General features: G+C 40.8%; 1 protein-coding gene across 3 annotated transcripts in view; it reads left to right on the top strand.

Moving 5' to 3' along the window:
* The window catches only part of inppl1b (inositol polyphosphate phosphatase-like 1b), a 68,543-nt gene that overhangs the window by 19,680 nt on the left and 22,273 nt on the right, over window positions 1-26,590 (top strand). The window contains exons 1-7 of one of the 3 annotated variants that reach the window (XM_037540662.1): window positions 10,580-12,037; window positions 12,400-12,576; window positions 15,800-15,863; window positions 22,826-22,964; window positions 23,704-23,863; window positions 25,614-25,754; window positions 25,906-25,993. In XM_037540662.1, coding sequence (XP_037396559.1) covers window positions 12,440-12,576; window positions 15,800-15,863; window positions 22,826-22,964; window positions 23,704-23,863; window positions 25,614-25,754; window positions 25,906-25,993 — 729 coding nt within the window. In that variant the 5' untranslated portion in view covers window positions 10,580-12,037; window positions 12,400-12,439. Of the gene's footprint in view, window positions 1-10,579; window positions 12,577-15,799; window positions 15,864-22,825; window positions 22,965-23,703; window positions 23,864-25,613; window positions 25,755-25,905; window positions 25,994-26,590 lie in introns of those variants that run through there. The other 2 variants (XM_037540661.1, XM_037540660.1) reach the window with 2 other exon arrangements.

Genomic DNA, 26,590 nt, shown 5'->3' with positions numbered 1-26,590 from the left:
CTCAACTCTGTATATGATGAAGTTACATAGTGGTTATACAGACTTCCAGACAGGCCATGAGGTGTTTATATATACTTTTGGACTGTAATCTTGGCATCACATCTTAATTGTGTTGTGAGCTCAAGATAACAAAGGTTGCTTTCTTGATATCACACCTCATTTTCCTTGTGAATCTCGAGATCATCAAGATTATCAAGTTATCGTGATATTAAAAAAAAAAAAAAAAAAAAAAAAAAAAAAAAAAAAAAATATATATATATATATATATATATATATATATATATATATATATATCTTGAGATCACAAGATAAATGATCTTGAGCAAACATGTTATCTTGTGATCACAAGACAAACAAGTCATATTCTTAAAATAACTGTCCAGAAAATTATAAACTATAAGTATGTATATAATGTATAATGTATATAATGTATGATTCATTTTCTCCTCTGTTGATGGCCCTTCCTCAATATGCTGCCTACATAGGCCCACTTTTACTTCACATATATCGATTTTGAAGAACTTGCAAAATATCACTTTCTTTTTGATCAACAACACAATAAATCGCTGTTTTACAGAACAGAAACACCCCAGATGTTCTTCTGAAGCACAGGGACTCGTAAATAGTAATACAGAAGTACAGTGTATCCTACCTACACCGCTGCTTACTTATTCTACGACATAGCAGTCTGCACTGATCTTGTATGCTGCACTGGTGTTTCTCACCAGTCTGGATCAGGTTCTTTAGATTTTACACTCTAAAGGCAGTGACTCTCAGGAGATGCAACCCATTATAAATCAAGGCTCTTATTGCTGCCATGTAACTTGCATACATACAAACCGTTTGCAAATACACACTGCTAAAATCATTTCAATTCATTGTAGACTCAAAAGAAAGAAAATGACAGGGAAATGCTTTGGATAGCAGAACACTGGCCAGAAAATGCCAGTTTTTGCTAAATTGGTGATGCATCCCTGAAAATGTATTGCAGAAAACACATGCTGGCCCAAAATGTATATTACTAACATATTTCATAGTTCTATTCATAAAAAAGGTTACAAGAGGAGTCCACCTGTCAGGAAAAGAACCCTCTGTTAGATCTGGCTGGGTGGGGTGGGTTGTTGCATCTATGATACTTATACGTATAGATTTCACATGTTGGTCACAATTATGTGTGATTAAAAGCATATTAGAGTTGCATCAACAGAAAGAAAGTTATAGTGTTGCATCCATGTAGCTTACACAGGTGTCACATATTGTGTTTATGATATATATATATATATATATATATATATATATATATATATATATATATATATATATATATATATATATATATATTTATGACACATATGAGGTGTTTACATGGACGTATTCTATTCCGATTGAGCTATTAGTCGGATTACTAACGGATTATCAGGCTGCATGTAAACGTGGCTACTGTACTTTAGAAGAACATCTGTTTCTGTTCTGTAAAACAGGGATTTATTGTGTTCATCTGCAAGTTCTTCAAATCGATATATGTGAAGTAAAAGCGGATTACCTCCACTTTTGAGCAAACGAAGAAAAAAGCGCGCGCTCCCTTGAGTGGGTGCATCTCGCGGCAGGGTTGCCGAATTCGGCACAGCACCGGCAAGATGGGTGCACGAGCGACCAAAGAAACGCACAAATGTAAGTTTTTCCTCCGTTACAAACTACATACACGTTAACCACTGTATTATCTGTTATCTGCGTTTTCTTCACAACAAACATCGTTAATAGCATGCTAATATTTCGGTAGCTAACTTTCCCGTTCCACCTTAAATAGTTCGGCAGTTCTGACGCCTGAAGCGCCAGCAAGTCACTGCTGCTCCATTTAAGGTGGAACGGGAAAACTTGAACAACTTATAAACTTATACACCGTCTGTGAAGGCATGATGCCCTAAGTGTATCTAAAGCCCATCGAGGTTGCTGAACTTTTCCCTTCCCTGTCACTGAAGTCGGGGCCAGGTTACCTATAGATATATAAATAAAAATATAAAAATTAAGGGTTGTCCTATTTTGTGGGGCAGGATTTCAGCCACTACCCCATGTAACTCACTCCATCCACCCCCATAGTTGTGGTAGGACTGACTTAGGCCTGAAGGACGGGGAGGAGATGGGATGGTGGTGGTGGTGGGGATTGCGAACACTTCGTTGCGGGAAGGGAAGGTGATGATGTGAGTTTATAGGGCGTTAGATTGGAAGAAGGACAGGTTTCTGAGATGTTCCTCCCCAAAACTTCAGTTATTACGGAGCCCTGCTGATGACGTCCTGTATAAATAAAAATAATGCGTGGCCACGATTTAGTAAGGCATGGGAATGAGATGATTAAATCGTGGCCACGACTTAGTAAATCATGGGAACGAGATCCTAAAGCTTGGCCACAACTTAGTAAGCTGTGATCCCAGGCCTTACTAAGTAGAGGCCACGCATTAGGATCTCGTTTCCATGTGTTATTCTGGTGCCTCCAGCATTATTATGATAACTGCCATACTGTTTAAGGAGGTTTGAAGAAATGAATTTGCAAAAATCAGAAATAAGGTGGTTTTTAGCTGTCCAGCTGGACAAAATCTGGGTATAAAAAAATTTGATTTGGGCTGCCAGTGTGAACACAGCCTGAAATAATTGAGAAATGCTTGAATAATTATATTATCCCACCCACTCGTAAAAATAATCCTGTCTGAATAGGGCCTATGGCTCTCTCGTGGTTAGCGCTCTCAACAGAAACATAAAGTTAGGCCCAGAAATGGACAGTGACACAATCTTCATGCAGATGCAGTTGTTTACAACTGAGTGTAGATTTTCAAGTTTAATTCAAGGGGTTGAACAAAAATATCCTATGAAACATTTAGGAATTGCAGCTGTTCTTCTACAAGTTCTTCCCTGTAGACGTCAGAATTCATCCGGCTGCTTCTGTCTTCTGTCACATCATCAATAAACACTAGTGACCCAGTGCCATTAGAAGCCATGCATGCCCATGCCATCACACTGCCTCCACCATGTTTTACATAGGATGTGGTATGCTTTGTATCATGAGCCATTCCAAGCCTTCTCCATACTTTCTTTTTCCCGTCATTCTGGTACAGGTTGATCTTTGTTTCATTTGTCCAAAGAATGCTGTTCCAGAACTGGGCTGGCTTCTTTAGATGTTTTTTTTTTGCAAAGTCTAATCTGGCCTTTCTACTTTTGAGGCTGATTAATGGTTTGCATCTTGTGGTGAACCCTCTGTATTTGCTCTCATGAAGTCTTCTCTTTATGGTAGACTTAGATACTGATACACCGACTTCCTGGAGAGTGTTCTTCACTTGGGTGGATGTTTCGAAGGGGTTTTTTTTCGCCATGGAAAGGATTCTGCAATCATCCACCACTGTTGTCTTCCTTAGACATCTAGGCCTTTTTGAGTTCCCAAGCTCACCAGTGCGCTTTTTTTCCCCAGAATGTACCAAACTGGCCATTCCTAACATTTCTGATATCTCTCTGATGAATTTCTTCTTTGTTTTGATGGTCTGTGTCACTTCCATTGAGAGCTTCTTTGACCACATGTTGTGGGTTCACAGCAACAGCTTCCAAATGCAAATGCCACTCAATTCCAGACCTTTTACCTGCCTAATTGATGATGGATTAATGACGGAATAGCCCGTGCAGCCCATGAGATTGCTTTTGAGATAATTGTCCAACTACCTTTGGTCCCTTGAAAAAGAGGCAGATACATATTAAAGAGATGTAATTCCTAAACCCTCCAATTAGGATGTGAATCCCCTCAAATTAAAGCTGAGAGTCTGCACTTTAAGCCTGTGTTGATGATACAAATGTGTCTTGAATTTGTTTTGGTAAATGGCTAAAATGCCAAAACTTGTGTCACTGTCCTAATATCTTCAGGATTATTTGGTTTGCAGGACTTCCAAACCATTAAGCAAGGGATTCTTCTCTTTAAGGGTTCACTGTGCAGTGTTCCTAAAACATTCAAGAAACTAACGTTTTTGTTTGTCTGTCTGTGGGTGTTTGTGCGTGTGAAGCAGACATGGTGTAGAATGAATGAACAGATGTGGAGTCATTATTATTATTATTAGTTTTTAGTCAGTCATGAATTAATGTGCTCATCATGTACCCACATCATTAATGTGAGTAACGGTTGACGTCATTTGTTTCCTTGTTCTAGGGGATAAGTGGGAGAGGATCATGCCTGGTGGATTTTCCTTTGGAAGCTGTCTCAGCAGATGGTCTACAAAGGGTTAGACGTCTCTGTCCATATGGCATGTAGCCTTTCAGCACTGATCAAGATTCATTCATTGAATTTAATCAACTGTAAATAAAAATAACTAAAGTATAAAGTAGGAGAGGCTACAGAAAATGCAAGATTAGGTAAGATTAGATTAGATAAAGTTAAACATTTTTCAATTGTTAATTATTTCCTTAAACACAAATAGTCATCAAATTCTATGTATATTTCTGCTACTAGACTTTGAATGATTTTGAAAGTACTTGATTTTTGCTTAAGCCTGAATGAATCCCAAAAGACACCAATTACTTTTTTTGAACATTAAAAATAATTTTGAAATAATCATGGCCACAGAATCAGGTGCAGAATATAATTAGTTAGAAATGAATCCGTGTTTTAAGGACTGTTACTGCATGAGTCCTTAGGGCATGTCCCTGTGCCCTATAGCACTGGAGCGTGATCGATCGCTGTGTGGTTAAAATTGGGCAAGAGGCTGCAGGTGTGTGTGAATACTGCCACGTCTAAGTGGCACCCTAAGTGAACAATCTATTTAAACACGCCTTATCGTACCCCTGATCCTTAGTGCTGGGTGCAGTAGTCATGGCAAGGTGCATGGAAAGGAGAGCAAAGGCTCTTATTTAACTTTTCTTTTCTGTCATTACTTAGTTATGTCAGTGCTTTGCGTATAGAAGTTCTTGGAATACCTGAAATTTGATGTGTGCATGCGTCTGTGTCTGCATCTATGTGTAGGAAAGCAAGCAGGTAGGGTATGGGGTTCAACAGCAAAGTTTGCTGTCATAACAAAATAAAATATGTAAATGATTAATCATGGTAATTAAAATTTATTTTGTATTATTGCTATTATTAGGGATGCACAAGTAAACTGATGCTAATATTCAGTATATTTAATGTACATATGTGCTAGTAGTGGGTGATAAACCGGTTCATCCATTTTCCTTGGGTACGAATTTTCTCACAAATGTATTACCGGTATGCCATAAATAGATGCAAAATACAGAAATATAATACAATATATACGAAATATAAATCCAGGCAGTGCAGTGTTTTGTGTTATTTTCAATGGGCCTGTAGGGCAAGCGTTAGAATGCAATATAGACATAGGTTTTAACTATATATTGTCCAGTTTTCTTTTTACTAGTTTGCACCATAATAATGTACATTGCTAAAAATAGCTCTTACTAAAAAGTGATCCCACAATAATAAGCCAATGGTGACATCCAAAAATATGTTTACATAAGTAATGTAAATGTAATGAAATGTAAATGATTAATTAATCAAATGTAATGTAAAATGTAATTAATTAAAAGGTAGAAATTGAGACTAGATCCATCTGAATTGGCATTACAGATAAATGTAACATTTATTAGTGTGTAGTAGCCCAATGTCACATAAACATTCTGCTTCTCTATGTTGATCCTTTTTTTTACCCAATTATCTGCCACTACCCATATGATTCTGGTCATCATGTATTCCTAATTACTATTATGATTATTAAACAGGTTATTGGGAGTATCTGCAGGGTATTACAGTACTGTGTGAAAGTCTTAGGCATCTAAGCAAATTTCACCTCAGCAGTGAGTTTATCACAATATACATTAGAATAAAGTCATATTCATAATCCAAATAAACATAAAAACAATAAAAAGTGACAATTTCTTGTGTCCATATTTTTCCTTGACACCTTCACAGCCCCCTCCCATCGACCCACCACCAATGGGAGGGGCAGTAGTAGGGGTTCAGTGCGTTGTGGATCGGGCAGTGTCCGAAGGCGTGGGCCTTGGCGTTCTGATCCTCGGTTGCTGAAACTGGCTTTTGGAACTTGGAACGTTACCTCACTGGCGGGGAAGGAGCCTGAGTTGGTGCGCGAGGTTGAGAGATACCGGCTAGATATAGTCGGGCTCACCTCAACACACAGCTTGGGCTCTGGGTCCAATCTCCTTGAGAGGGGCTGGACTTTATTCTTTTCTGGAGTTGCCCATGGTGAGAGGCGGCGGGCAGGTGTGGGCTTTCTCATAGCCCCTCGACTCGGTGCCTGTATGTTGGGGTTTTCTCCGGTGGACGAGAGGGTAGCTTCCCTATGCCTTCGGGTTGGGGAACGGGTCCTGACTGTTGTCTGTGCTTATGCACCGAACAGCAGTTCAGAGTACCCAGCCTTCTTAGAGTCCTTGGGAAGGGTGCTTGAAAGTGCTCCTCCTGGAGACTCTATTGTCCTACTGGGGGACTTCAACGCTCACGTGGGCAATGACAGTGAGACCTGGAGGGGTGTGATTGGGAGGAATGGCCTCTCTGATCTGAACCCGAGTGGTGCTCATTTTTTGGGCTCTGCGCAAACCACAGTTTGTCTATCACGAACACCATGTTTGAACACAAGGATGTCCATAAGTGCACATGGCACCAGGACACCCTAGGCCGCAGTTCAATGATTGACTTTGTAGTCGTGTCATCGGTCTTGCGGCCATGTGTTTTGGACACTCGGGTAAAGAGAGGAGCTGAGCTGTCAACTGATCACCACCTGGTGGTGAGTTGGATCAGGTGGTGGGGGAAGATGCCGGTCAGACCAGGCAAGCCCAAACGCATAGTGAGGGTTTGCTGGGAACGTCTAGCAGAAGAACCTGTCAGATTGATCTTCAACTCACACCTCCGTCAGAACTTTGACCAGATATTGGGGGAGGTGGGGGACATTGACTCAGAATGGGCCATGTTCCGTTCCTCCATTGCTGAAGCGGCTGACTGTAGCTGTGGCCGTAAGGTAGTTGGTGCCCGTCGGGGCGGTAATCCTCGAACCCGGTGGTGGACACCCCAGGTGAGAGATGCTGTCAAGCTGAAGAAGGAGTCCTACCGGGCATGGTTGGCCTGTGGGACCCCAGAGGCAGCTGGCAGGTATCGACAGGCCAAGCGATCTGCGGGTTCAGTTGTTGCCAAGGCAAAAACCCGTGTATGGGAGGAGTTTGGTGAGGCCTTGGAAACTGACTTTAAGTCGGCTCCGAAAAGATTCTGGCAAACCGTCAGGCGACTCAGAAGGGGAAAGCAGTGTGCCACTAGCACTGTATATAGTGGAGATGGTGTGCTGCTGACTTCGACTGAAGACGTCATTGGGTGGTGGAAGGAATACTTTGAGGACCTTCTCAATCCCACCGACACGTTCTCCAGTGAGGAGGCTGAGTCTGGGGACATGGGAATAGGCTTGTCCATTACTGAGGTCGAAGTCGCTAAGGTAGTTAAGAAGCTCCTTGGTGGCAAGGCTCCAGGGGTGGATGAGATCCGCCCTGAGTTCGTCAAGGCTCTGGATGTTGTGGGGCTGTCTTGGCTGACACACCGTTTCAACATTGCATGGACATCGGGGGCGGTGCCACTGGATTGGCAGACTGGGGTGGTGGTGCCTCTTTTTAAAAAAGGGGACCGGAGGGTGTGTTCCAACTACAGGGGAATCACACTCCTCAGCCTCCCTAGCAAGGTCTATGCAGGGGTACTGGTGAAGAGAGTCCGGCTTATAGTCGAACCTCGGATCCAGGAGGAACAGTGCGGGTTCCGCCCTGGTTGTGGAACACTGGACCAACTCTTCACCCTCTCCAGATTCTGGAGGGTTCATGGGAGTTTGCCCAACCAGTCCACATGTGCTTTGTGGATCTGGAGAAGGCATTCGACTGTGTTCCCCGGGGTATTCTGTGGGAGGTGCTTCGGGAGTACGGGGTACATGGCTCTTTGCTACGAGCCATTCAGGCCCTGTACAAACAAAGCTGGAGTTTGTTTCGCATAGCCGGCAGTAAGTCAGACTCGTTCCCAGTGAGAGTTGGACTCTGTCAGGGCTGCCCTTTGTCACCGATTCTATTCATAATTTTTATGGATAGAATTTCTAGGCGCAGTCAAGGGATGGAGGGTGTCCGGTTTGGTGACCTCAGGGTCACATCACTGCTGTTTGCAGATGATGTGGTCCTATTGGGGACATCAGGCCGCGAACTTCAGCTTTCGCTGGATCGGTTTGCAGCCGAGTGTGAAGCGGGTGGGATGAGAATCAGTACCTCTAAATCCGAGACCATGGTTCTCAGGCGGAAAAGGGTGGAGAGCCCTCTCTGGGTCGGGGATAGGCATTTGCCTCAAGTGGAGGAGTTCAAGTATCTCGGGGTCTTGTTCACGAGTGATGGTACAAGGGAGCGGGAGATTGACAGGCGGATTGGTGCTGGGTCAGCAGTGATGCGGGCACTTTACCGGTCTGTTGTGGTAAAGAAAGAGCTGAGCCATAAGGCAAGGCTCTCGATTTACCGGTCGATCTACGTTCCCACCCTCACCTATGGTCATGAGCTTTGGGTAATGACAGAAAGAATAAGATCGCGAATACAAGCGGCCAAAATGAGTTTCCTCCGCAGGGTGTCTGGACTCTCCCTTAGAGATAGGGTGAGAAGTTCAGTCATCCGGGAGGGACTCGGAGTAGAGCCGCTGCTTCTTCACGTCGAGAGGAGCCAGCTGAGGTGGTTCGGGCATCTGGTTAGGATGCCTCCTGGACACCTCCCTCGGGAGGTGTCACAGGCGAGTCCACCTGGGAGGAGACCCCGGGGAAGACCCAGGACACGCTGGCGCGACTATATCGCCCAGCTGGCCTGGGAGTGCCTCGGAATCCCCCTTGGAGAGCTGGTGGAAGTGGCTGGGGAAAGGGAGGTCTGGGCTTCATTGCTTAGGATGCTGTCCCCGCGACCCGAACCCCGGACAAGCGGAAGATAATGGATGGATGGATGGATGGACCTTCACAGCCACCACAGTCACTTGTTAATATCAATTACATCATGAGCACAATTGAATGAAGCACTGATTGGTCAAACCAGGAGATGATTTTTAACTACACATAATACTGGGCTTCCTCGAGGAGAGGTTAAACAAGTACACTAACTAAACGAACTAACTAGATTTTGAAAATGTGTCTTGGGTGCCTAAGACTTTTGTACAGTACTGTATCTCTTTCTGTGGTGCAATCAAATGTTCTCTTGTGTTGAACACCTGGTCAAAGCATTTTCAGAAAGACTAAAGATTTTGTGACAAGTACATAAACTGTTTGTTTTCTTGTTATGGTAAACAGATTTATTTCTTATTTATACTTACTATAGTTTTACTATAGATTTACTAGAAGTATCCTCTACACGGTAGCACGAACTCTTGGTCAAAAAAAGAGAAAACTTCAGCTACAAATTGATTAGTCTTCCTTTTCTGTTTTCTCTTTGTGACGTCTCATTTATTTACCTTTTTGGCTTTAGTTTTTTGTCCTTTACATTGCTTCTCTAGCCTCTCTCTGAGCGCTGTTCAGATACTTCCAACGTTACGAACGTCCTCATGTTGATCACCTTTATTAATCAAGAGGAAACTAAATCTAAAATATCGTCAACTCATTTTGTGCTTTCTTTTGTATTTAGTAACATGGTCAGTCCCAGTGCTACTGGCACAGGCTTTATTGTCCCTCAGAAAAGGGATGTGGAGTGAGGGTCATAACCCAATGATGAGTAGATAGAGTAGCTTTCTATATAATATGTAGACACCTGGTGAATAGTGTAGTGCTAGGGGGTCATTGTCCTCAGATGGCTGAGGCAAGAAGCAACTGACAGTGAGAGAGTGAGAGGGTTCATGGCTGAGTAATATGTGAGTGTGCATGCGAGGTTGTGGGGTGGATTAGCTCTTTGGTCAGGGGTGAGCCATAATCCAGTGCTGTGTTTTGTAAATACAGCTGCTTGTGTAATTGGATGGACGCTGTAACAGTGCAGGGCCAAGTCACAGGCATTGTGTTAGTCTATACTGTGTTAGTACTCTGAGCCAGACTCATGTCAAAGGAAACTCAGTATGATTAGCTCAAATTATCCAAAGGCTTCCATATTTATAAAGTGCTGCCCCATTAAATGGATTTACTACAGATTGTCAACACAATCATATCCATTCTCAGGGACAGAAAATACAATCTATGGCAATCTATTCTGAAAATTTTGACATTTGTTTTCTGTTTTTTTTTCTGGCACTGAAAAGTGAATACTTAATCGCCATCGCCAGGGTGATCTCTGACTTTCACATTGTACAGTACGGATATACTATATATGTTTTTTTAGTCTTATTCTCAGCATTAGCATGAGAATGTTGAGAATAATAAAACTCAGAGAGTCACAAATTGGTTCTTCTTCTAGTCTATTCTCCATCCTAACAGAAGGGGGTGCTGTGAGGCCAAATAACTTGTACCCTCATCTGACCCTCTGTGGTGTGTTTCCACAACAGAGCAGACAGAACAGAAGACAGCATGCATCAGGCGGGGGCTGGAGGTGGGTGCCTTTAGGGGCTCAAACATCAAACTACTTAAGAGTGGAAAAAACAATGACTTTTATAGGCTACAGACAATTAGCAGAACAGGGGTGGGGCAGAGAGCTTTATTTGCTTGTGTGCATGTGTAAGCTCATGCTCTTTGAGTTTTGCTTTGGTGGTCGAGGGTTAGGCAGAAGATTTTGCTGAGTAGCAAGAGACAGAGGAGCCATGCAGCTGGAGCAAGACAGTTCCATACTGCGAAAGGAAAAAAGAAAGAAGAAAAAGAGGAGGAGGAGCACAACTGTGGTAGGACGGAACAGAGGCGTAGGGACAAAGAGGGGGAATGATCACATCCATATGGAGGAGGCTGCTCCCTTAACTTCCTGAGACAAACAGAGGCAGGGAGAGAGACACAACGAGGGAGAGAGACAAATGGCAAGCTAATAAAAACAGACAGAAAAACGAATTGTTATGCGCACAGGCATACATTTATATTTAAAAATGAGTCAAATACAGTAGACCATCTGGCTTTCCCCCTCTTTGTACTCGAGAGCATGTACGAGGGGCTTTTCTGGGTTTTGGAAATGCATGAGAGAGTCCTCAGTGGGTTGGGCTTGGTTTCACACATCAGTGATGAAGTAAAGTCACTTAGAGGAATTCTCTCTAGACAATTTTTTTGCTCTTTGCTCTCGTCTCTCTTCCTCCCTTACCATCTGGAGCGATGAAACACTTCCTTCTGCCCTTTGCTCGGTGGGGGCTGTTGGCTGTGGCCCCTTCATGATTGGGACAGTACCATTTTTTGGGGGGACATGAAAACAGGGCAGTGAAGTCACAGAATGTTTTTAAAGCCCTGGCATATCTACTCCACTGAAAAAGTTTCTTTTTGGACTGCTGGCTGCATTTGACTGCTGGAGGAGGTTGCAGACATCAGCTGAACTTTTCTGAGGGGTGCACGCTCCCCCCCTTTCCATATAAGGCTAAAATGACTAAGTGGAAAATCATTTGAATTTTGTGGTGGTTCTGCTCCACTGCTCTCTCAGATCTCGAACCAGCTCTTCTTTTTTTGTTAACAGTCTGCTCTTGGTTCCTCTTCTTAGACGTTTTCATTCTGGTCACTTGTGCAGGGGGACAATAGATGCTTTTGTTAACGTGAAAACGTGTGCATTAGCAGTGACTGCAGTGCTGTCTTTGCGATGTCAGCTCTGCTCTGGAGGGACTCCTGTCTGAAGACTGCTGAAAAGGGCTCTACTGGAATGTCGTCTTACTTCTGAACAATTGTCAAGCATTCTTCAGAAATAAGCAGGCCTGGAGGCTCCCTTGGTACGGCATACAGTCACGGGAAGGCAAGAGCAGTTTGTTGTGTAAACGCTGTGTTTGGATGTTTAAAGGCGCTGGAGCTGAATGCTGCTGGTGCTTTTGGATCTGATATGTCTGGAATGCTCTGAAGAGGGAAGAGATGTGACCCTGGAGGACTAACCTGAGTGTTTCAGGCCGGGGATCATGTGTAAAGTGTGTGAGCTAAGCTCTTCATCCGTCTTCCTCTTTGACACCTCTCATTTGTCTCGGATTAACCTTTTGTACAGCAACTGTTCTTTTCCGTGTTTTTTCGTAAAAGCCACAGCATCTTTATCTTGTCCCTTTGGAGGCCTAGCTCCTAATTCATGGGCTGAACAGTGGAATGGCTGAATGATTACCATTTCAGGACAGAAAACCAAGAGACAGAAATAACCACGACTTAAGGTCACAATGGCTAGTGGCTGGGTCATCGTTTGGTGTGGCATCTACCGCTACATGCGCTGGTCACTCTTGTAGTTTGTATCTTGGTTGTTGTGGCCACCTAAATAGTTTGTTTTGTTTATCTGTTGTTGGAGGCTGGACACAAGGACTCGCTAGGACTCGTGCCCGGTCGTCATGGCAACGGCAGCATGGTATCACCGGGACATCAGTCGGGTGCTGGCTGAGGAGCTGCTGGCTCGGGCCGGTCGGGACGGCAGCTTCCTGGTGCGGGACAGCGAGTCAGTTCCTGGCGCCTATGCTCTCTGTGTGCTGTGAGTAACACCCAACACCCTACCCACACACATAGGCACATACAGATACACTCTTATAACTTTAGACACACCGTCAGCAACCTTTGGTTCACTGCGCTGATGATATGATGAATCTCTTGGGCTTGTAAGTGTTGCAAGTGTTACAGAGTAGTCACAAAATGAAATTTGATTGTACTTGTACAGTACCATGCAAAGAGACCACGTTTCATTTATTTAATTTCCAGTGAAAATAGACATACAAATTATTCACTTTTTTAGGATATAAGATAATCCACTTTTGTAAAGAAGGGGAAAGTCAAAGGAAAAGTGAAGAAATAGTTAACATATATATGTATATAGGACTTCTAACAACTGTGCAGTGCAGTAAGATAAATAGTAGTTAAAACTTTCATCTTTTTTCTACATGGAAACTGAAAAATGAATGAATGAAGTAAATGAAGGGTTGTCTCTGACTTTTACACAGTGCAATACAAGGCAAACAGAAATGCAAACAGCATTACATTTCATTCTAATACATCACATCTATTTTGGTCCTGGAGGGCCTTTGAGCACAGTTTGGTGAACGTCCTGCTCAAACACACCTGATCAAACTCTGCAGTTAGTTACAGTGTTAAGCCGTTTTTGAGTTTGGAGATCACCAAACTGCAGGTCTCCTTCCCTCCAGAATTGATGACCCCCATATTCTCCTGCATCCTCTCTTGCTGTCTCCAGTCTGTATCTCTAAATTAAAGATGATTTTATCACTAATGCTCCAGTGCAGTAGTTACCTCACCAAATTGTGGCTCTCTGTGGTTAGGCTTGGAAATTACCTTTACCTCACAGAGGCAGGATGTGACTCTCGTGCTCAATATGCGCTTGCATTCAGCAAACCCACAAGGCTGTTCTTAGGAGTCGTTTTTCCGAGAGCAGGAGTGTGTCACCACACCCATTTGTTTATTGGCAGCTTTCCTCTATGATGTCCATTTAAAATGTCTGTTGAATTTTACACACAAATGCCTCTTACCCACAAAACGGATTGTACTAATAACTGTACTGCCTAATTAATCAGTGATCTGTGATTCAGCTTGTGTCAGAGACATTGATTTAGCAGCTGGTCTGTCCACATCCCAGATTTCTACAGAGCTCTGCCAGTGAGGTTGTGATAGTTCAACATTGGTCACTAACTCTGGTCCTGGAGTACCTCTGCCCCATAGGTTTAAATGTATTTCCTGTTCTACTCTCTTAAGTGTTCTTTGGCATGATACCGTAGAAGGACTGCTTTTCTCCCTAAGGAACCTTTCAATGAATGATTCTGTAAAGACCTGCCTACACAAATGCTTTCTAAATGGTTAACCTCTCTTGGATGGCTTATTCATTTATAGGTTGGCATTTATTCAAATCTGTTGCCATGTTGCATATTTTTTCATTGAAAAGATAAAACTGTTTGACAGGGGACATGTGGGTGGTTTCAGTATTTATAGTCATTTGTATTCATTCATTCAGTGTAAAGATTTAGAGTTGCTTCTATGGCTTTCTTTTTGCTTTAAAACACCACTTTATGGTTAGTTTAAACATTTTTGTAAATTAAATAGCCACATATTATAGATTCTATCTATTAAGGTCTGTTTGTCTAAGTATTTAGGTAACTTGTAAAACTGTACAGCCAAGCCAAAACATTTAGGAACTTTTAACTTTTTTAAGATTGTAAGACACCATATCCAACTAAACAGGTAAATAACCCTTTTAGGTAGAAAAAAGTGCTCAATGCCATTGTTGTTGTTTTTATTTATGGTTGAATTTATTCTTTTATTCACTGTATTGTTAATAAGTTCCTTTCTCATCATGTATGCAGACTTGCTCTATAACAGTGCATGAACCATCATTCCAACATAATGTGAAGGAAGTGAAAGTTGGCTATATACCATGTGTGAGTGTGTTTGACTTAGCTTGGGGAACCGTAGAGAGAGGTCAGCTTACCTGTGGTCTGCTTCGCCTGCTCTGTCCCATCGGCTATTACTTTGGGTCAACAACTTGGGCCAGCACCAACGTTGACGCCACTAGTTCAGGCAGTTCAATTTTGTTTTGTTGGTAGAGAATAAAGAAAACCTGAAAACACCATACTTGTGGTAGGGGGACTCACAAAAATGGCACAGAAGGTAGCCCGTGTGTCTCTGAGCATGCTGAAATCCCTGCTGTGATTCAAAGGTGAGCCATTTCTTTAGTTACAGGTAAGTGAGGTCATCAGAGCGCCCATTGAAAAATCCGTGGCTGTCCCATACCATGTGACCTAACGCCAATTGCATGTCCTAAAACACTTTGCATGCCCAGCATGGTCATGCACATACATATTTGATGGGGTTAAAGTCCTTCCTGAGTTGAAGTGGATGTGATAGAGCAGGGAAAAACACACACACCAGTCAGGGTTCTTCAGGGTCCAGCACTGGGATCCATGCAATTTTAGATGGCTGTCACTTTTCGGATGAAACAGTGAAGTGCTGGTGTCATGAGAAGCCCTCCTTGGCTCTCTCTAGGTCAGAAAGATTCAGGCCCCAGACGCCCCCAGTGAGGACGCTGTGGATACTGGAAGTGTGTGTGAGCTCCAGTGACCGCATGGCTCTCTGCCTCACTTCCCTCCCCGCCAGCAACATTCCTGAAGGCTGAGCCCTCCAGCTCTCCCTGCTTTTTTTGTTCTCCCTTCACTTTCATTCTCTCCCTATCTCTCTCTCTCGCTCTATTTCACTCTTTCTCTTATTATGTTAACATTTGCTTTTTTCACTGTCATCTTACAGTATTCATCTCCTTTCTGTCTGGTATCTCTTCTTGTTTCTTTATTCGTTCAGTGTAAAATCTTCACAGCGGCTTGTTGATGGTTAGCATGTTTAGCCAGCAGTTATGGCTGAACGGCAACAGTTTTCTGGTTCATCTGCACCGTTATGAAAACTGAAAAACAAGAGACAGAAATAACTGGATGGAAGATGAGCATGGTTACAATGATTAGCAATTGGGTCAATGTGTGGTGTGGCATCAACCACAACATATACTGTTCACTATGCTAGTTTGTACCTGGGTCACTGTGGCCACCTAAATAAGTAGAAAAACCTCCCAATGTACAAGAGCACCCATACATAGCTTTAGAGTTAGATTTATCCTCTCCTCTGTTTGTCTGTGGACTTTGTGGTAATGCTGTTCATTGTGTAGTTTCTCTTCCCTACCATGTTAACCAGAACTTCTGTCCTGTTTGTAGGTTCCAGCGTCATGTTCACACGTACCGCATACTTCCTGATGCAGATGGAATACTAGCTGTCCAGGTGAGAGCAAGCAAATGTTAGCAACTGATAATGCTGCCGCAGTCATTAGTACCTGTTTGTTCAATCAATTTCCGGCAAAAACCTAAACACACTCCAACTTATTTAAAATTCATCCATGCGCTCAGCACATCTAATACGTACTCCATTCACTTACACTGACTGCCTGCTTTACAGCAAGTTTAAAGGCAACACTACATGACTTTACGTATTTTGGAGACTTCTTTGCTGGAAACAACTTGGAAAATGTCCTGCATGTTTAACAAGTGACTTGTTGTGGTGTGTGAGAAGTCTAGCCATAACTCTGCCTTTTAGATAGGGCTGCAGCTAATAGGCATTGTCTTTAACATTGATAATAGTTGATAAAAATCATTGGCAGTAAACCTTTGTTGTCATCTGAACAGTTTAAATCACTTGAATCAAAAGAATATGGTAACACTTACATCATCTAAAAAGACAGTTTCCTGCAAGATATGTAAAGCTGAGCTCACCTTTGATTGGCAGCATGACTGTGGATAAACATGAGGATAGAGAAACACATTTGCAGCTCAGCATGGTGAGTAAACCATAGTAAAACTCTAGCCAAAAGTTAAAAACAGCATGTCGTCTACCTTTCAAGTGATCCCTGAATAAACACAGCTGACAGATTGAGCTGCATTTACTGAACTATGTGGCTAAACTATACTTATCTGTTGGTAGTGCGTTAATGCACACAGACCTGATATGGATATTTTTTGAAAGTGTACTTTCTCTTCTGTCTCTTCTGGTGGGAACCCTTTCTTGTTTTTCTGTTTTCTGTGTTTTCATGTGGACAGATGATTAAAAATGCTGACATCACATGCGTGTTTACTGCTGTACTACTGACCACACAAACTAATCAGTTTGCCTTTGCTTTATCATTAGAGGACAAATAATTTTAATTCTTGTAGAATCAGTTCTTGTAGAATCAAACTGCCTCCTTAATAGTGCTTAGACTACTGGTAAGATTTAACATCCTTAATTGTTTCTGCACCTTTCACATTTAGTAAAATAGTGTGGGCAATGTAGAGGGCATCTTGTGCTGTTTTTGAGCTTGACATAAATACTTTGGTGGAAAGATTGCTGTTATATTCGAAAAAGGATTGTGCATTATGTCCATAATGAACTGACTAGTCGATTATGGAAATCATTGTTAGTTGCAGCCCTAAATTTAGGCTTTAAGGTGACTCACAGCAGGTTGAGGACACTTTTTTTCTGTACTCCGAAATGTTTTCGTTTTCACAAAAATCCTTAGTGGTGCTCACACCCTGCCTTGTGCTCTCAGGTCGACCAATACAAGTCCACTTGTGGTACCTAAGATCAGACTAAGATGATTAAAGGCCAGCTCTTTCAGTGTTTGTCCTCCTGACTTTAAAATGCCATCCTTCAGTGTTAATGTGACTGTTCCTCTTTCCCTGTGATATCTTACATTTTCACTTCTAAAACTTCTATGTCCTCTCAACTGCTCTTCCTTTTAGCTCTTTTTTCTCTTGTAACTGTAAAGCATCCATGAGTGAGACAGGTGCTTAGTAAGTAATAGAAATAGAACTCATTCCGACTCAAACTAATGTCAGGATATGTGTCTTTTCGCTTGAAGTACACTGAATTTCTGTCATGAAGATACTGAGGGTTTTGAGTTTTGTTGTTTGCATAAGGGTGACCTTTATGGCTGCTTTCATTTCTTTAGGCAGTAAGAACTCAACCGGGCAAGAGGAACAGTGCTGTTCTCGTGCTCACAGTGTGTTCTGGTTTTGTTACAATGGCAGCAGCAGTACTTGTTGTTGTGTGTAGCTCCATGTGGCAGCATGTTTGCAGAATGACCTCAGTAGCTCTCTGAGTAAATGATGTGTTTCGCACAGATTCCTCCAACACCCACTCGTAGTATCCAGCACGGAATAGCTGGAATAGCCATTTTGCATGTGTACAGTCAGTATATAGTAATATGTGGAGGTTTTGCAGATGTTGCTTTAAAGCAGGGTGCTTGTGCTGTTTAAATGACAGATCTTTGATTACAGAGTTTTTGTTTGGCATTTGGCTGCTGTTGCTTATTAGAGGCACACAGACACAACATCGCAGGAACAAAACACACTATAAACCAATGAGAGTTCTTCTGAATTTAATCTAACACAGGCACATGTGCACACACACACACACACACACACACACACACACACACACACACACACACACACACACACACACACACACTCATTTTCTATCATCATTGTTTTGTGCTTGGTACTGTCTGTGAAAGTAAGAATAGGAGCTGGCTTGTCTGTTCATTTGCCTGAAGAGGCAGACATTTTCCAAATATCCAACCTCTCCCACTGCTTCTTTCTTTCCTTTTAATCGTTTTTCAAGACAGCTCTTTTCTTCCAGTCTGGAGGAAAAAATGCTACTATTTGAAGATTTTTTTGGCAACTGATGTGCACTGAATCTGCCAGAATGGTTTTCTTCTACCATGCTAAAAGAATATATTTGCCATTCCAGAAACTATGTTTTATTTGCAGTGGTGCTTCACTGTGTTGCTTGATCCTGCAAAATTTTCTGTGTGTGTGTGGAGACATACAGAAACTCCACCAGACAGTGTGACTTACCGCCAGGTAGAAAATATTTGTTCAAGCATGCTGGCAGTGGCTGAACTAGGGGCCCCATGACATCATGCTGTAGTGTAGTTATAATAACAGGTCTACTACACTATATGCCGAAAAGTATCCAGACAGTCCTTCTAATTAGTGATTTCAGATACTTTAAGGTGCACCCTTTGCTGACACAGGTGTACAGTTACACACACAGCTTGTATAATCTCCATAGAAAAGCATTGTCAATGCGGTACTCTTTAGCAGCCTCCCAGACATAGCAAACCAGGCATCGCATGGAAGGGTAATAATAGCTTTAATCAGGCCTAAAATTTTGGTTTGAATCTAAATACAACCCGAGACATTCCTGTCTAAACCCAACACAAACCAGACACGTCAGGTTTTAAGCTCAAACCCAACCCCTGCCTGATAAAATTGTGTCCAAACATGACCCAACAAGTTTTGAGTCCAGAACTGACCCAAAATGGCCCATCATCAACCAAAATGCTGATAGCCACAATTACGGAGTAGAAATGATAATATCAATAATATCCATTTTTAAATTGCAGATAAATAAAATAAAATCTAAAAGTAAATTCAGATTTAAATGCTGTATTGTTCCTGCAATGATTTCAAAACACCTCAGTTTTTTTTTGTCAGGATAATGAGCTGTTCTCATGCTGTGTGGTGCTGATAAAGCAATTTAGTTAGCCTGTATAATGCTTAACTCCCTGAAAGAGAACAATCCATAACATATTGAAAATGCACTATTAAAAATGTTATATTTTTGGTCAAACAAAATAAGTATAAACATTTTTTGGTTACACTAAACTTTATTTGCCTGAATCAATTCACTGTTTTATTCTCAATGAATCTGTGCAACAAACATGGGCCTTTTGGAACATGTGCAAATTGTGTGGTTTAGTGAGTGATTTGAGTAGGCCAGATAATAATTGTTTTTAATGAAAGTCGGAAGAATAAAGGGAAAAACTAAGCTGGGGGAAATGGAGGGTAAAATCAGTTAAATGTGAGAAGTGGGCTGTGAGAACCCAAACACAAAATTTGAACCTGACCTGAGCCTGACATGTTTGAGAAATAACATCCAAGCCATCAATCATATCGTTTTGAGTTTGAACAAATCTGAACTTGGAGCTCTACGAGGTGTATATTGTTTCCCAGTATTTGGCTGTAGAGCAGTGCAACTGGAACTGGAGTTGGAGTGCTATTTGTGAGCCAGAACTAATCACCCAAAATCACTACCTGACCTTATTAATGCCCTTGTGGCTGTTTGTAATCAGATCATCACAGCAGTGTTTAGACATCTAATGTAAACTAGTAATACTTTTGATGCCAAAAGAAACTTTGTATAAGCAGATGCCTACACATTTTGGGGTATATAGTGTGCCATTAAGGTTTTGAAAAACTGTCTTTATAGTAAAATAGTATTTTTCCTTGATTCGTAATGTATTGTTTAAATACAGTATGTGAGGAATCTTGACAAGTGTAAAAAAAAATATGATTTCATTTGCTTCATTTGAAAATTTTGAGAGATCACATAAGATCACATGCAGTGACCCTGACCTTTACAGAAAGCTGTGTTACGATTTATCTAACCTTCAGGGTCTTTTCATTGTTACTCCTGAACGAAATACTTCAGACATTCCTGAGAGTACAGGCAACGGATACAGAGAGCTGAGCTGTTGCTTAATTCAGATCTCTTTGAACTTTTGGCAGTTTTGCCAGCATAAATACTAGCTCAGTGGCTTTTTCTGGAGGTTACTTTAGAATTTGGTTAGTAACTTGAAGGAAGAAGTCAGTATAGAATCTAAATGTAAGAGAAAGGTTGTTTTAAAAATGTGTGCATTCTGGGACAGGTTACTAATGAACTTTACTGGGAAAAAATGTAATGTTAAATTAACATAATCTGATTCTTTTCTATGTCTAATCTATAGCGCTGTTCTGCTGAAGGGACAAATTTCCCTTGTAAGATCTATAAGGAACTTATGTTTGTAAAGTATAAGTTTTGTATGTTACCATTCTGTAGGCAAGCTGGTAGTATGTTCAGTAACAAAATGAGAACATTAATGCCTAAAGATCTCCACAAGGAGACGCAGTTAGCACTGAAGTAGGTTTTATGTGCATTGCAGAAAGAGAATTAGGTGGGTTTCTGTGCAATGTCATCACATCACAGAGTTGCGCATGCAAATCGGGGGCAGAAAGCAACAGAAAGCAGCACTCTTCACGGCATAAAGCTGTAATGACAAGGAGCTGTTGTGCAGTAAAAAAAGATGGTTGGAGAATGTCTAATATGCTGGTGGGATCGCATTCCTTTGCCAAACACCACAGAAGATTGTGGATTATGGTTCCAGGTCATCATAAGGGTGGATTGGGGTCCTGATAGTCCAAAAGGCAGTGAAAGTCTGTGCAGCGCCGACTTCATATCTGAATGTAGTGTTTTTTGATAGGGTGATGTTCAGCTTATCTGAACTACTGGTACCATTTTCGGACACAGTGATTTAGACAAGGCTGAAGTCAGCTTCTCCAGCTTCTTGGTGTCACAGTGGTCAGTGGCCTGAGGCACCAGAGTGTAACTGCTGCTTTAAGATGGAACAGAAAAATGTGTAATTGTGTGATTTAAGTTAGCAAAATATTCTTCCTACAGTTTTATGTAGAGTACAGTTTGTCCAAACATGCTAACATTAGCTAGTTAGGTAGCTAATGTGTAAGCTAGCACTGTGTGTGATTCATGTCATTGATGGCTAAACGTAATAATATTGGTTTTGTTCAGTAGTCAAACTAACTGGCCAACTAAATTGTCTGTTTAGCTTAGCGAAACTAACAGTACCACCATGCTCCTGACATTGCCAAACGAGAAGAGGATAGACAGGCTCTACTAACAACTAAACCAGGTTGGGCCAAATTCATAGGATAGGTCAGCAAGCGATAAAGGTTTTTTGTGATATTAATAGCTCCTAGTAGCTAAATGTTTAGTGAATAGCAAACCTACTGTAGTGTTCATGGAGACCTGATGACTAGCTGATAACACATTAACCAACAATACTTGCTATATAAATATGCAAATGAATGACAAACATATTTAGCTTAGAAATGGCATTTTATATTTGAGTCAACAAGAAGTTACAAGAATTTCTAGCACTGTTATACAATGGCTCCGCTTCAGTGCTTATTCAGGCACAACCCAGGCGGCCATAATAAATCATACTGACATCACAGCTTACTGATGTAAGCAATACAGTGCATACAAATCTTACTTTTAAAAATGTTACGTTAATCCAGTGGTAAATAATCGTGCTAATATAATCATGCTAGTAATTACTGTTCATTACAAATATTTCATTACAAACATTTATGCTGCATCGACTTACCTCTCATAGTTGTTTATGTAATTTTTTAAGGCTCTCTCCCCAGACCCAGAACACAAGGTACACAATTCCTTTAAATTCTCAGAAAGAAAGAGTGCATTGGTTGGTTGTACTGAAGTGATTCATCAAAGCAGAACAGTGACGTAGAGGACGAGAGATGTCACCTACCTTGGCTGCATCCTTGGTTTTAAGAACAAGTTGAAAGATAGGCTTTAATTTACAGTATTTATTGAAGGATTCTGTAATGTACATAACAAACAAGTATATATAACTATCTGTATTCAAGCCACAGCTGCCATAAATAATATTAAGTGTGGAAAAGTGAATGTACACAAGCGTTAGCTTAGCCCCAAAATAACTAAAAAATTCCATAGAGACACTAGTGGAAATAAGTATTACAGTAATTGTCATAACCAAACTGATACAGTAACTGTGATTACCAAACTGCTTCCAAAGTGAAGGTTTATGGAAATGGCCACAGGCAAGCAAATCTACTAAGGTGTACTAAGAAAAGAGTGGTTTTAACATAATCATGCTAGTAATCACCCTATTTGTGTCATATATCTGTGATCAGCTTATTGTCTTTTCTCTATCTGTAATGAAATACAGTTGTCTTTTTTTTTTCCTGAATGCGTAACAGCGTTGCATGCCTTTTGTTACTTCCAAACTCTGATAACCATGATATGTTTATGTTCACATTTTTTAGGGGGAAAATGTCTTTGTTTGTGTATATTTGTGTATTTTGCCATTGTGTGTCTTGGCTGTGTTTGCGTGTGCGTGTGTGTGTGTTCATGCGTGGGGAGTGGAATAACTATAAACTAAATAAATAACTAATAAAGTAAACTGCTGAAAAATCCAGATATTCTTTGGTAGCCAATAGCTGTTGCCAAAAAGTTTTATTCACATGCACACTTATGGATTTCATCAGTTTGATTTTGTTACTTCCATCCTTCATATTTTTGCACTTTTGTGTGATTATTATTAGACCACGCAAGGAGTGCAGGTGAACTGTTTCCGTACACTTGGTGATTTAGTTTTGGCATACCAGCAACCACATAAAGGCTTGGTGACCCCATTGCTTTACCCAGTAGGCCGAGAGACAGATCCGGCTGACGAGAGCTCTGGTAAGACACACACTGTCACATCAGTGGTCATTTTCTTTTTGATATAGCTGTAGTTTTATCCTTTTGATGAAATGTTTTATCTTTTGACAAAATTTGACAAAGTTTAGTCTATTTTTAAGTCATGTTGTGTTGGTAAACTTCACTCTGGCTAAAATGGCAAGTTAAAATATTGGGCTATATGTAAGGCTCCCAGTATTAACTAAAATAATCGTGATAAACATTAACCTTCCTTAAAAACTTGCTGCTGAAGATGTCTTCATAGGTAGCTTGTTTTCCCTTCAATGAGTGCAAGCAGGACATTTTTCTGCCTGCTGTACTGGCCCCAGCCATCGTTATGTGGTTTTTTTTTGTGAACTGAAATGACTATTGAAGAACAGAGTAAAAGGCTAGCCACAAATTATGCAGAGAAACAGATGGATTACAGTCTGTAAGTGTAGAACTACAAACTATGCCTAAATGGTGAATGGAACTGATAAATTGGACAATGAGGGTAATTACAAGGAGATGTATTTAATTATATGTATATTTAATACTAGTGTTTAATCAGTAACACTGTTAAATAAAGTAATAGAATAAGTCAAAGTCACTTTTTCACTGTTAAAGTAACTTCCAAAAAGAAAAGACTTAGATATTTACATGCTCCAAAATGCTTCTTTACATTTGCAAGGCCAGAGCTGTTGCATCTGGAAAAAGGATTTACAAATCCGTCATTGTGGCTTTTTTAATGTGTATGTTGTAGATGGAGATGATGAGAAGCCGGCTCAGGGGTCAGCAGCATGGAACAAACCCGTCTCTCCTCCTGCAGCTTCAGCGCCCTCTGCAGGGCAGTCTCCTCCTGCACCCCAAACAGGAATGCCTCAGTTATTGCTGCAGAGACTGCAGGATATCACTACCCCCAGGTGACCGCGCCCACTTTCCATGCTTCACATTACAGTGTCAGTTAAGGACATTTGTTTACTTTGTCTTCTGCTTTGTCTTGGTACAGACACAGTTAGCATTGATTTTGTGATAATAGTATCATCTAGAAATGTTATGTCACTGATTTGGATTGGAGTTTTATGAAGGATAGAGTTTGTTTCATGCTCGGTCAATCAAATAGTGTTCTAGGGAATGATGTTGTGTTGTCTTTAAATCTATCGTTGTACATCTGTTTAGGCACACTAATACTTGTTTCAGTATTTAAAGTACAGAATGAGTCAGTCAAGTGCATAGTTCAGCTTTTTTTTCTAAATCACGGCTTTGGTTTAGAATCTTTAACATGTCTTCACTGCAGAAAATAAACACAAAACACAGTTTTGGATCTTTTCTTTTGAGCCATTCAGAGGTGGATGTGCTCTTGCGTTTTTGGACATTGTTCATACCCCTATTTTTTTTTCTTTGTGTTCTTTGTTTTTCAACATAGAAAGCATAATTCATGCTTTCATCAATAATGGCAAGTCACCCTGAAGAAGCAAAGCATCCCCCTGCCATTGTTGTACCACCAAAATGTTTGTCTGTTGGTATGGAGTTCTTATTGTGGAATGTTGTGTTAGCTTCATGCCAAATGTTACTGGTCCCTGTCTTCCAAAGATATTCTACTTTCGACTCATCAGTCCACAGAATGTTGCACAATGTGAGGCGAGTCTTTATGTTCCTCTTAGTTAGCAGTGGTTTTTGCCTTGTTGCTCTCCCATGAATACGTTTTTTTGCCCAGTCTCTTTGTAATAGTGAAATCGTGAATGCTCACCTTATCTAAGGTGAGTGAGGACTGCAGCTCTTTAGATGTTTGTGTGGGTTATTTTGTGCCTTCTGTGTCGCTGAGCTCTCAGAGATATTTTGGTAGGCTGGCTACTTCTTAAGTCCAAGGAAACATTTGGAGATATTGGCTCTTACTGTGGTTCACTGGTTCCCAGAGCTTTAGAAATGGCTTTGTAACTCTTTCCAGACTGATACATTTCAGTTGCTTTCTTTCTCATGTCTCTTTGGATTGTGACGTAGTATGCTGCTTGTTGAAACTTTTCAGCCCACTTCATATTTCTGAAAAGTTCTGTTTGAGTGATGTTTAAATTCAGCAGGGATGGCAGTAATGAGACTTGAGTGTATTCATTTTAATTGATTACTATTTTCAACGAAATAATTAGTGATCGATAACTAAATATACTGTGCATATTTTGTACACAGGATCAGTTGGTATTGGGTAACTTTTTTCCTTCAATAAATGAAACAGGTTAATTTAAAACTGTATTTTGTATTCACTCTGGTTGTCTTTGCCTTCAGTTAAATATTGTTGGATCTGAAACAATTAGGTGTAGCATAATATGCTAATATATAAGAAATCTGGAGGGAAAAAAAATATCTTTTCACGGTTATGTATATCCAAAAACATGAGTTTAGTTCAGTATCTTTTAAAACATACTCCATTTGTGGATTTGCCTGAAGCCATTTATAGCTGTTTTTGAATAGAGGCATTGTTTGAAGCAGCAACCATGCCTTTTTATATTTAACTGAACCTTGCCTATCAGCTGGAGTGGTGAGTATTAAAGCATTAGTAATAGCAATGTGGAGGACAGTTGTGTAATTTAAGCACCGATATTGATGACTGGTTCTGGTGAGGCACTGTTTGATATGATGGAAATTACAGCTGTATAGTTATAATCTTTTATGTAACAGTGTGTCATCTGAAATGGTGGCTCTGCTGAGTGAGTATTTACGTGGTGATGTGGCTCTGGATCTGGAGAGTTTGAGAAAAGGAGGCTCAGGACTGCACTTCCTTCAGCGAATCCTCTCCACAGCCTGCCACAGACTGCACAGGTACCACACCAGAGACTGCTTATGCACACAGCCAATGTATCCTCTCAGCATGCAGGCATAGCATAGAAAATGACACTTTAAAATGAAAAAATATTGAAGTTAGTTTAGTTGTATTGAGGAAAATGTTAATGTTTGATGTTGCCACCTATAGTGAGATTGATCATACGTTGTCGAGTTTGGAGACTCTGGCTAAAGTCTTTGATCATCCCAGTTGCCCCCTGACCTGTCCCAAGATCCAGGTAAGGCCTATGACTTGGAGAACTGAAAAATGGTGATTTAGACTTAGATTTGAAACTGTGTAGGGACCAGTGGTGGACAGTAACTAAGTAAATGTAATTTGTTACTGTACTTAAGTAGTTTTTTCATGTATCTGTACGTCAATGTATTTTCATTTTGGGCGACGTTTTACTTTCACTCCACTACATTTCAAAGTCAAATATCTTACTTTTACTCCACTACATTATGAGAAATCTGTCATTCCTTTTGGCTTATGTGTTTAAAAACGCAACATGTCAAAACAAAAGAAACATGAAGCAAGAACACCAATCAGGGCACAGCTTATAAATATGTACACATATGCAGTCGTGATTGGCATGTCTTTTTCTGAATTTATACGAACACTTTCATTTTATAATAGATTTGTTTTGGCTAGTTTATGTTGATGAACAGAGATGTACAAATGCAATATAGTAAAGGAAAACACATTTGTGAACCTGTGTTTAAAGTGAGTTTTTAATTAAACTTAAACCTGTAACTAAGTTGCAAATAAATCTTAAATTGAAACTTTGCTTGTTTGCAAAAAGTAATTTCAGAGCCATTCGGTTCTACCTAATGAA

The sequence above is a fragment of the Pygocentrus nattereri genome, chromosome 8, assembly GCF_015220715.1.
Source record: "Pygocentrus nattereri isolate fPygNat1 chromosome 8, fPygNat1.pri, whole genome shotgun sequence".
NCBI lineage: Eukaryota > Metazoa > Chordata > Actinopteri > Characiformes > Serrasalmidae > Pygocentrus > Pygocentrus nattereri.
The sequence above is the reverse complement of the archived record's forward strand: the minus strand, read 5'-3'. Positions and strand labels throughout refer to the sequence as shown.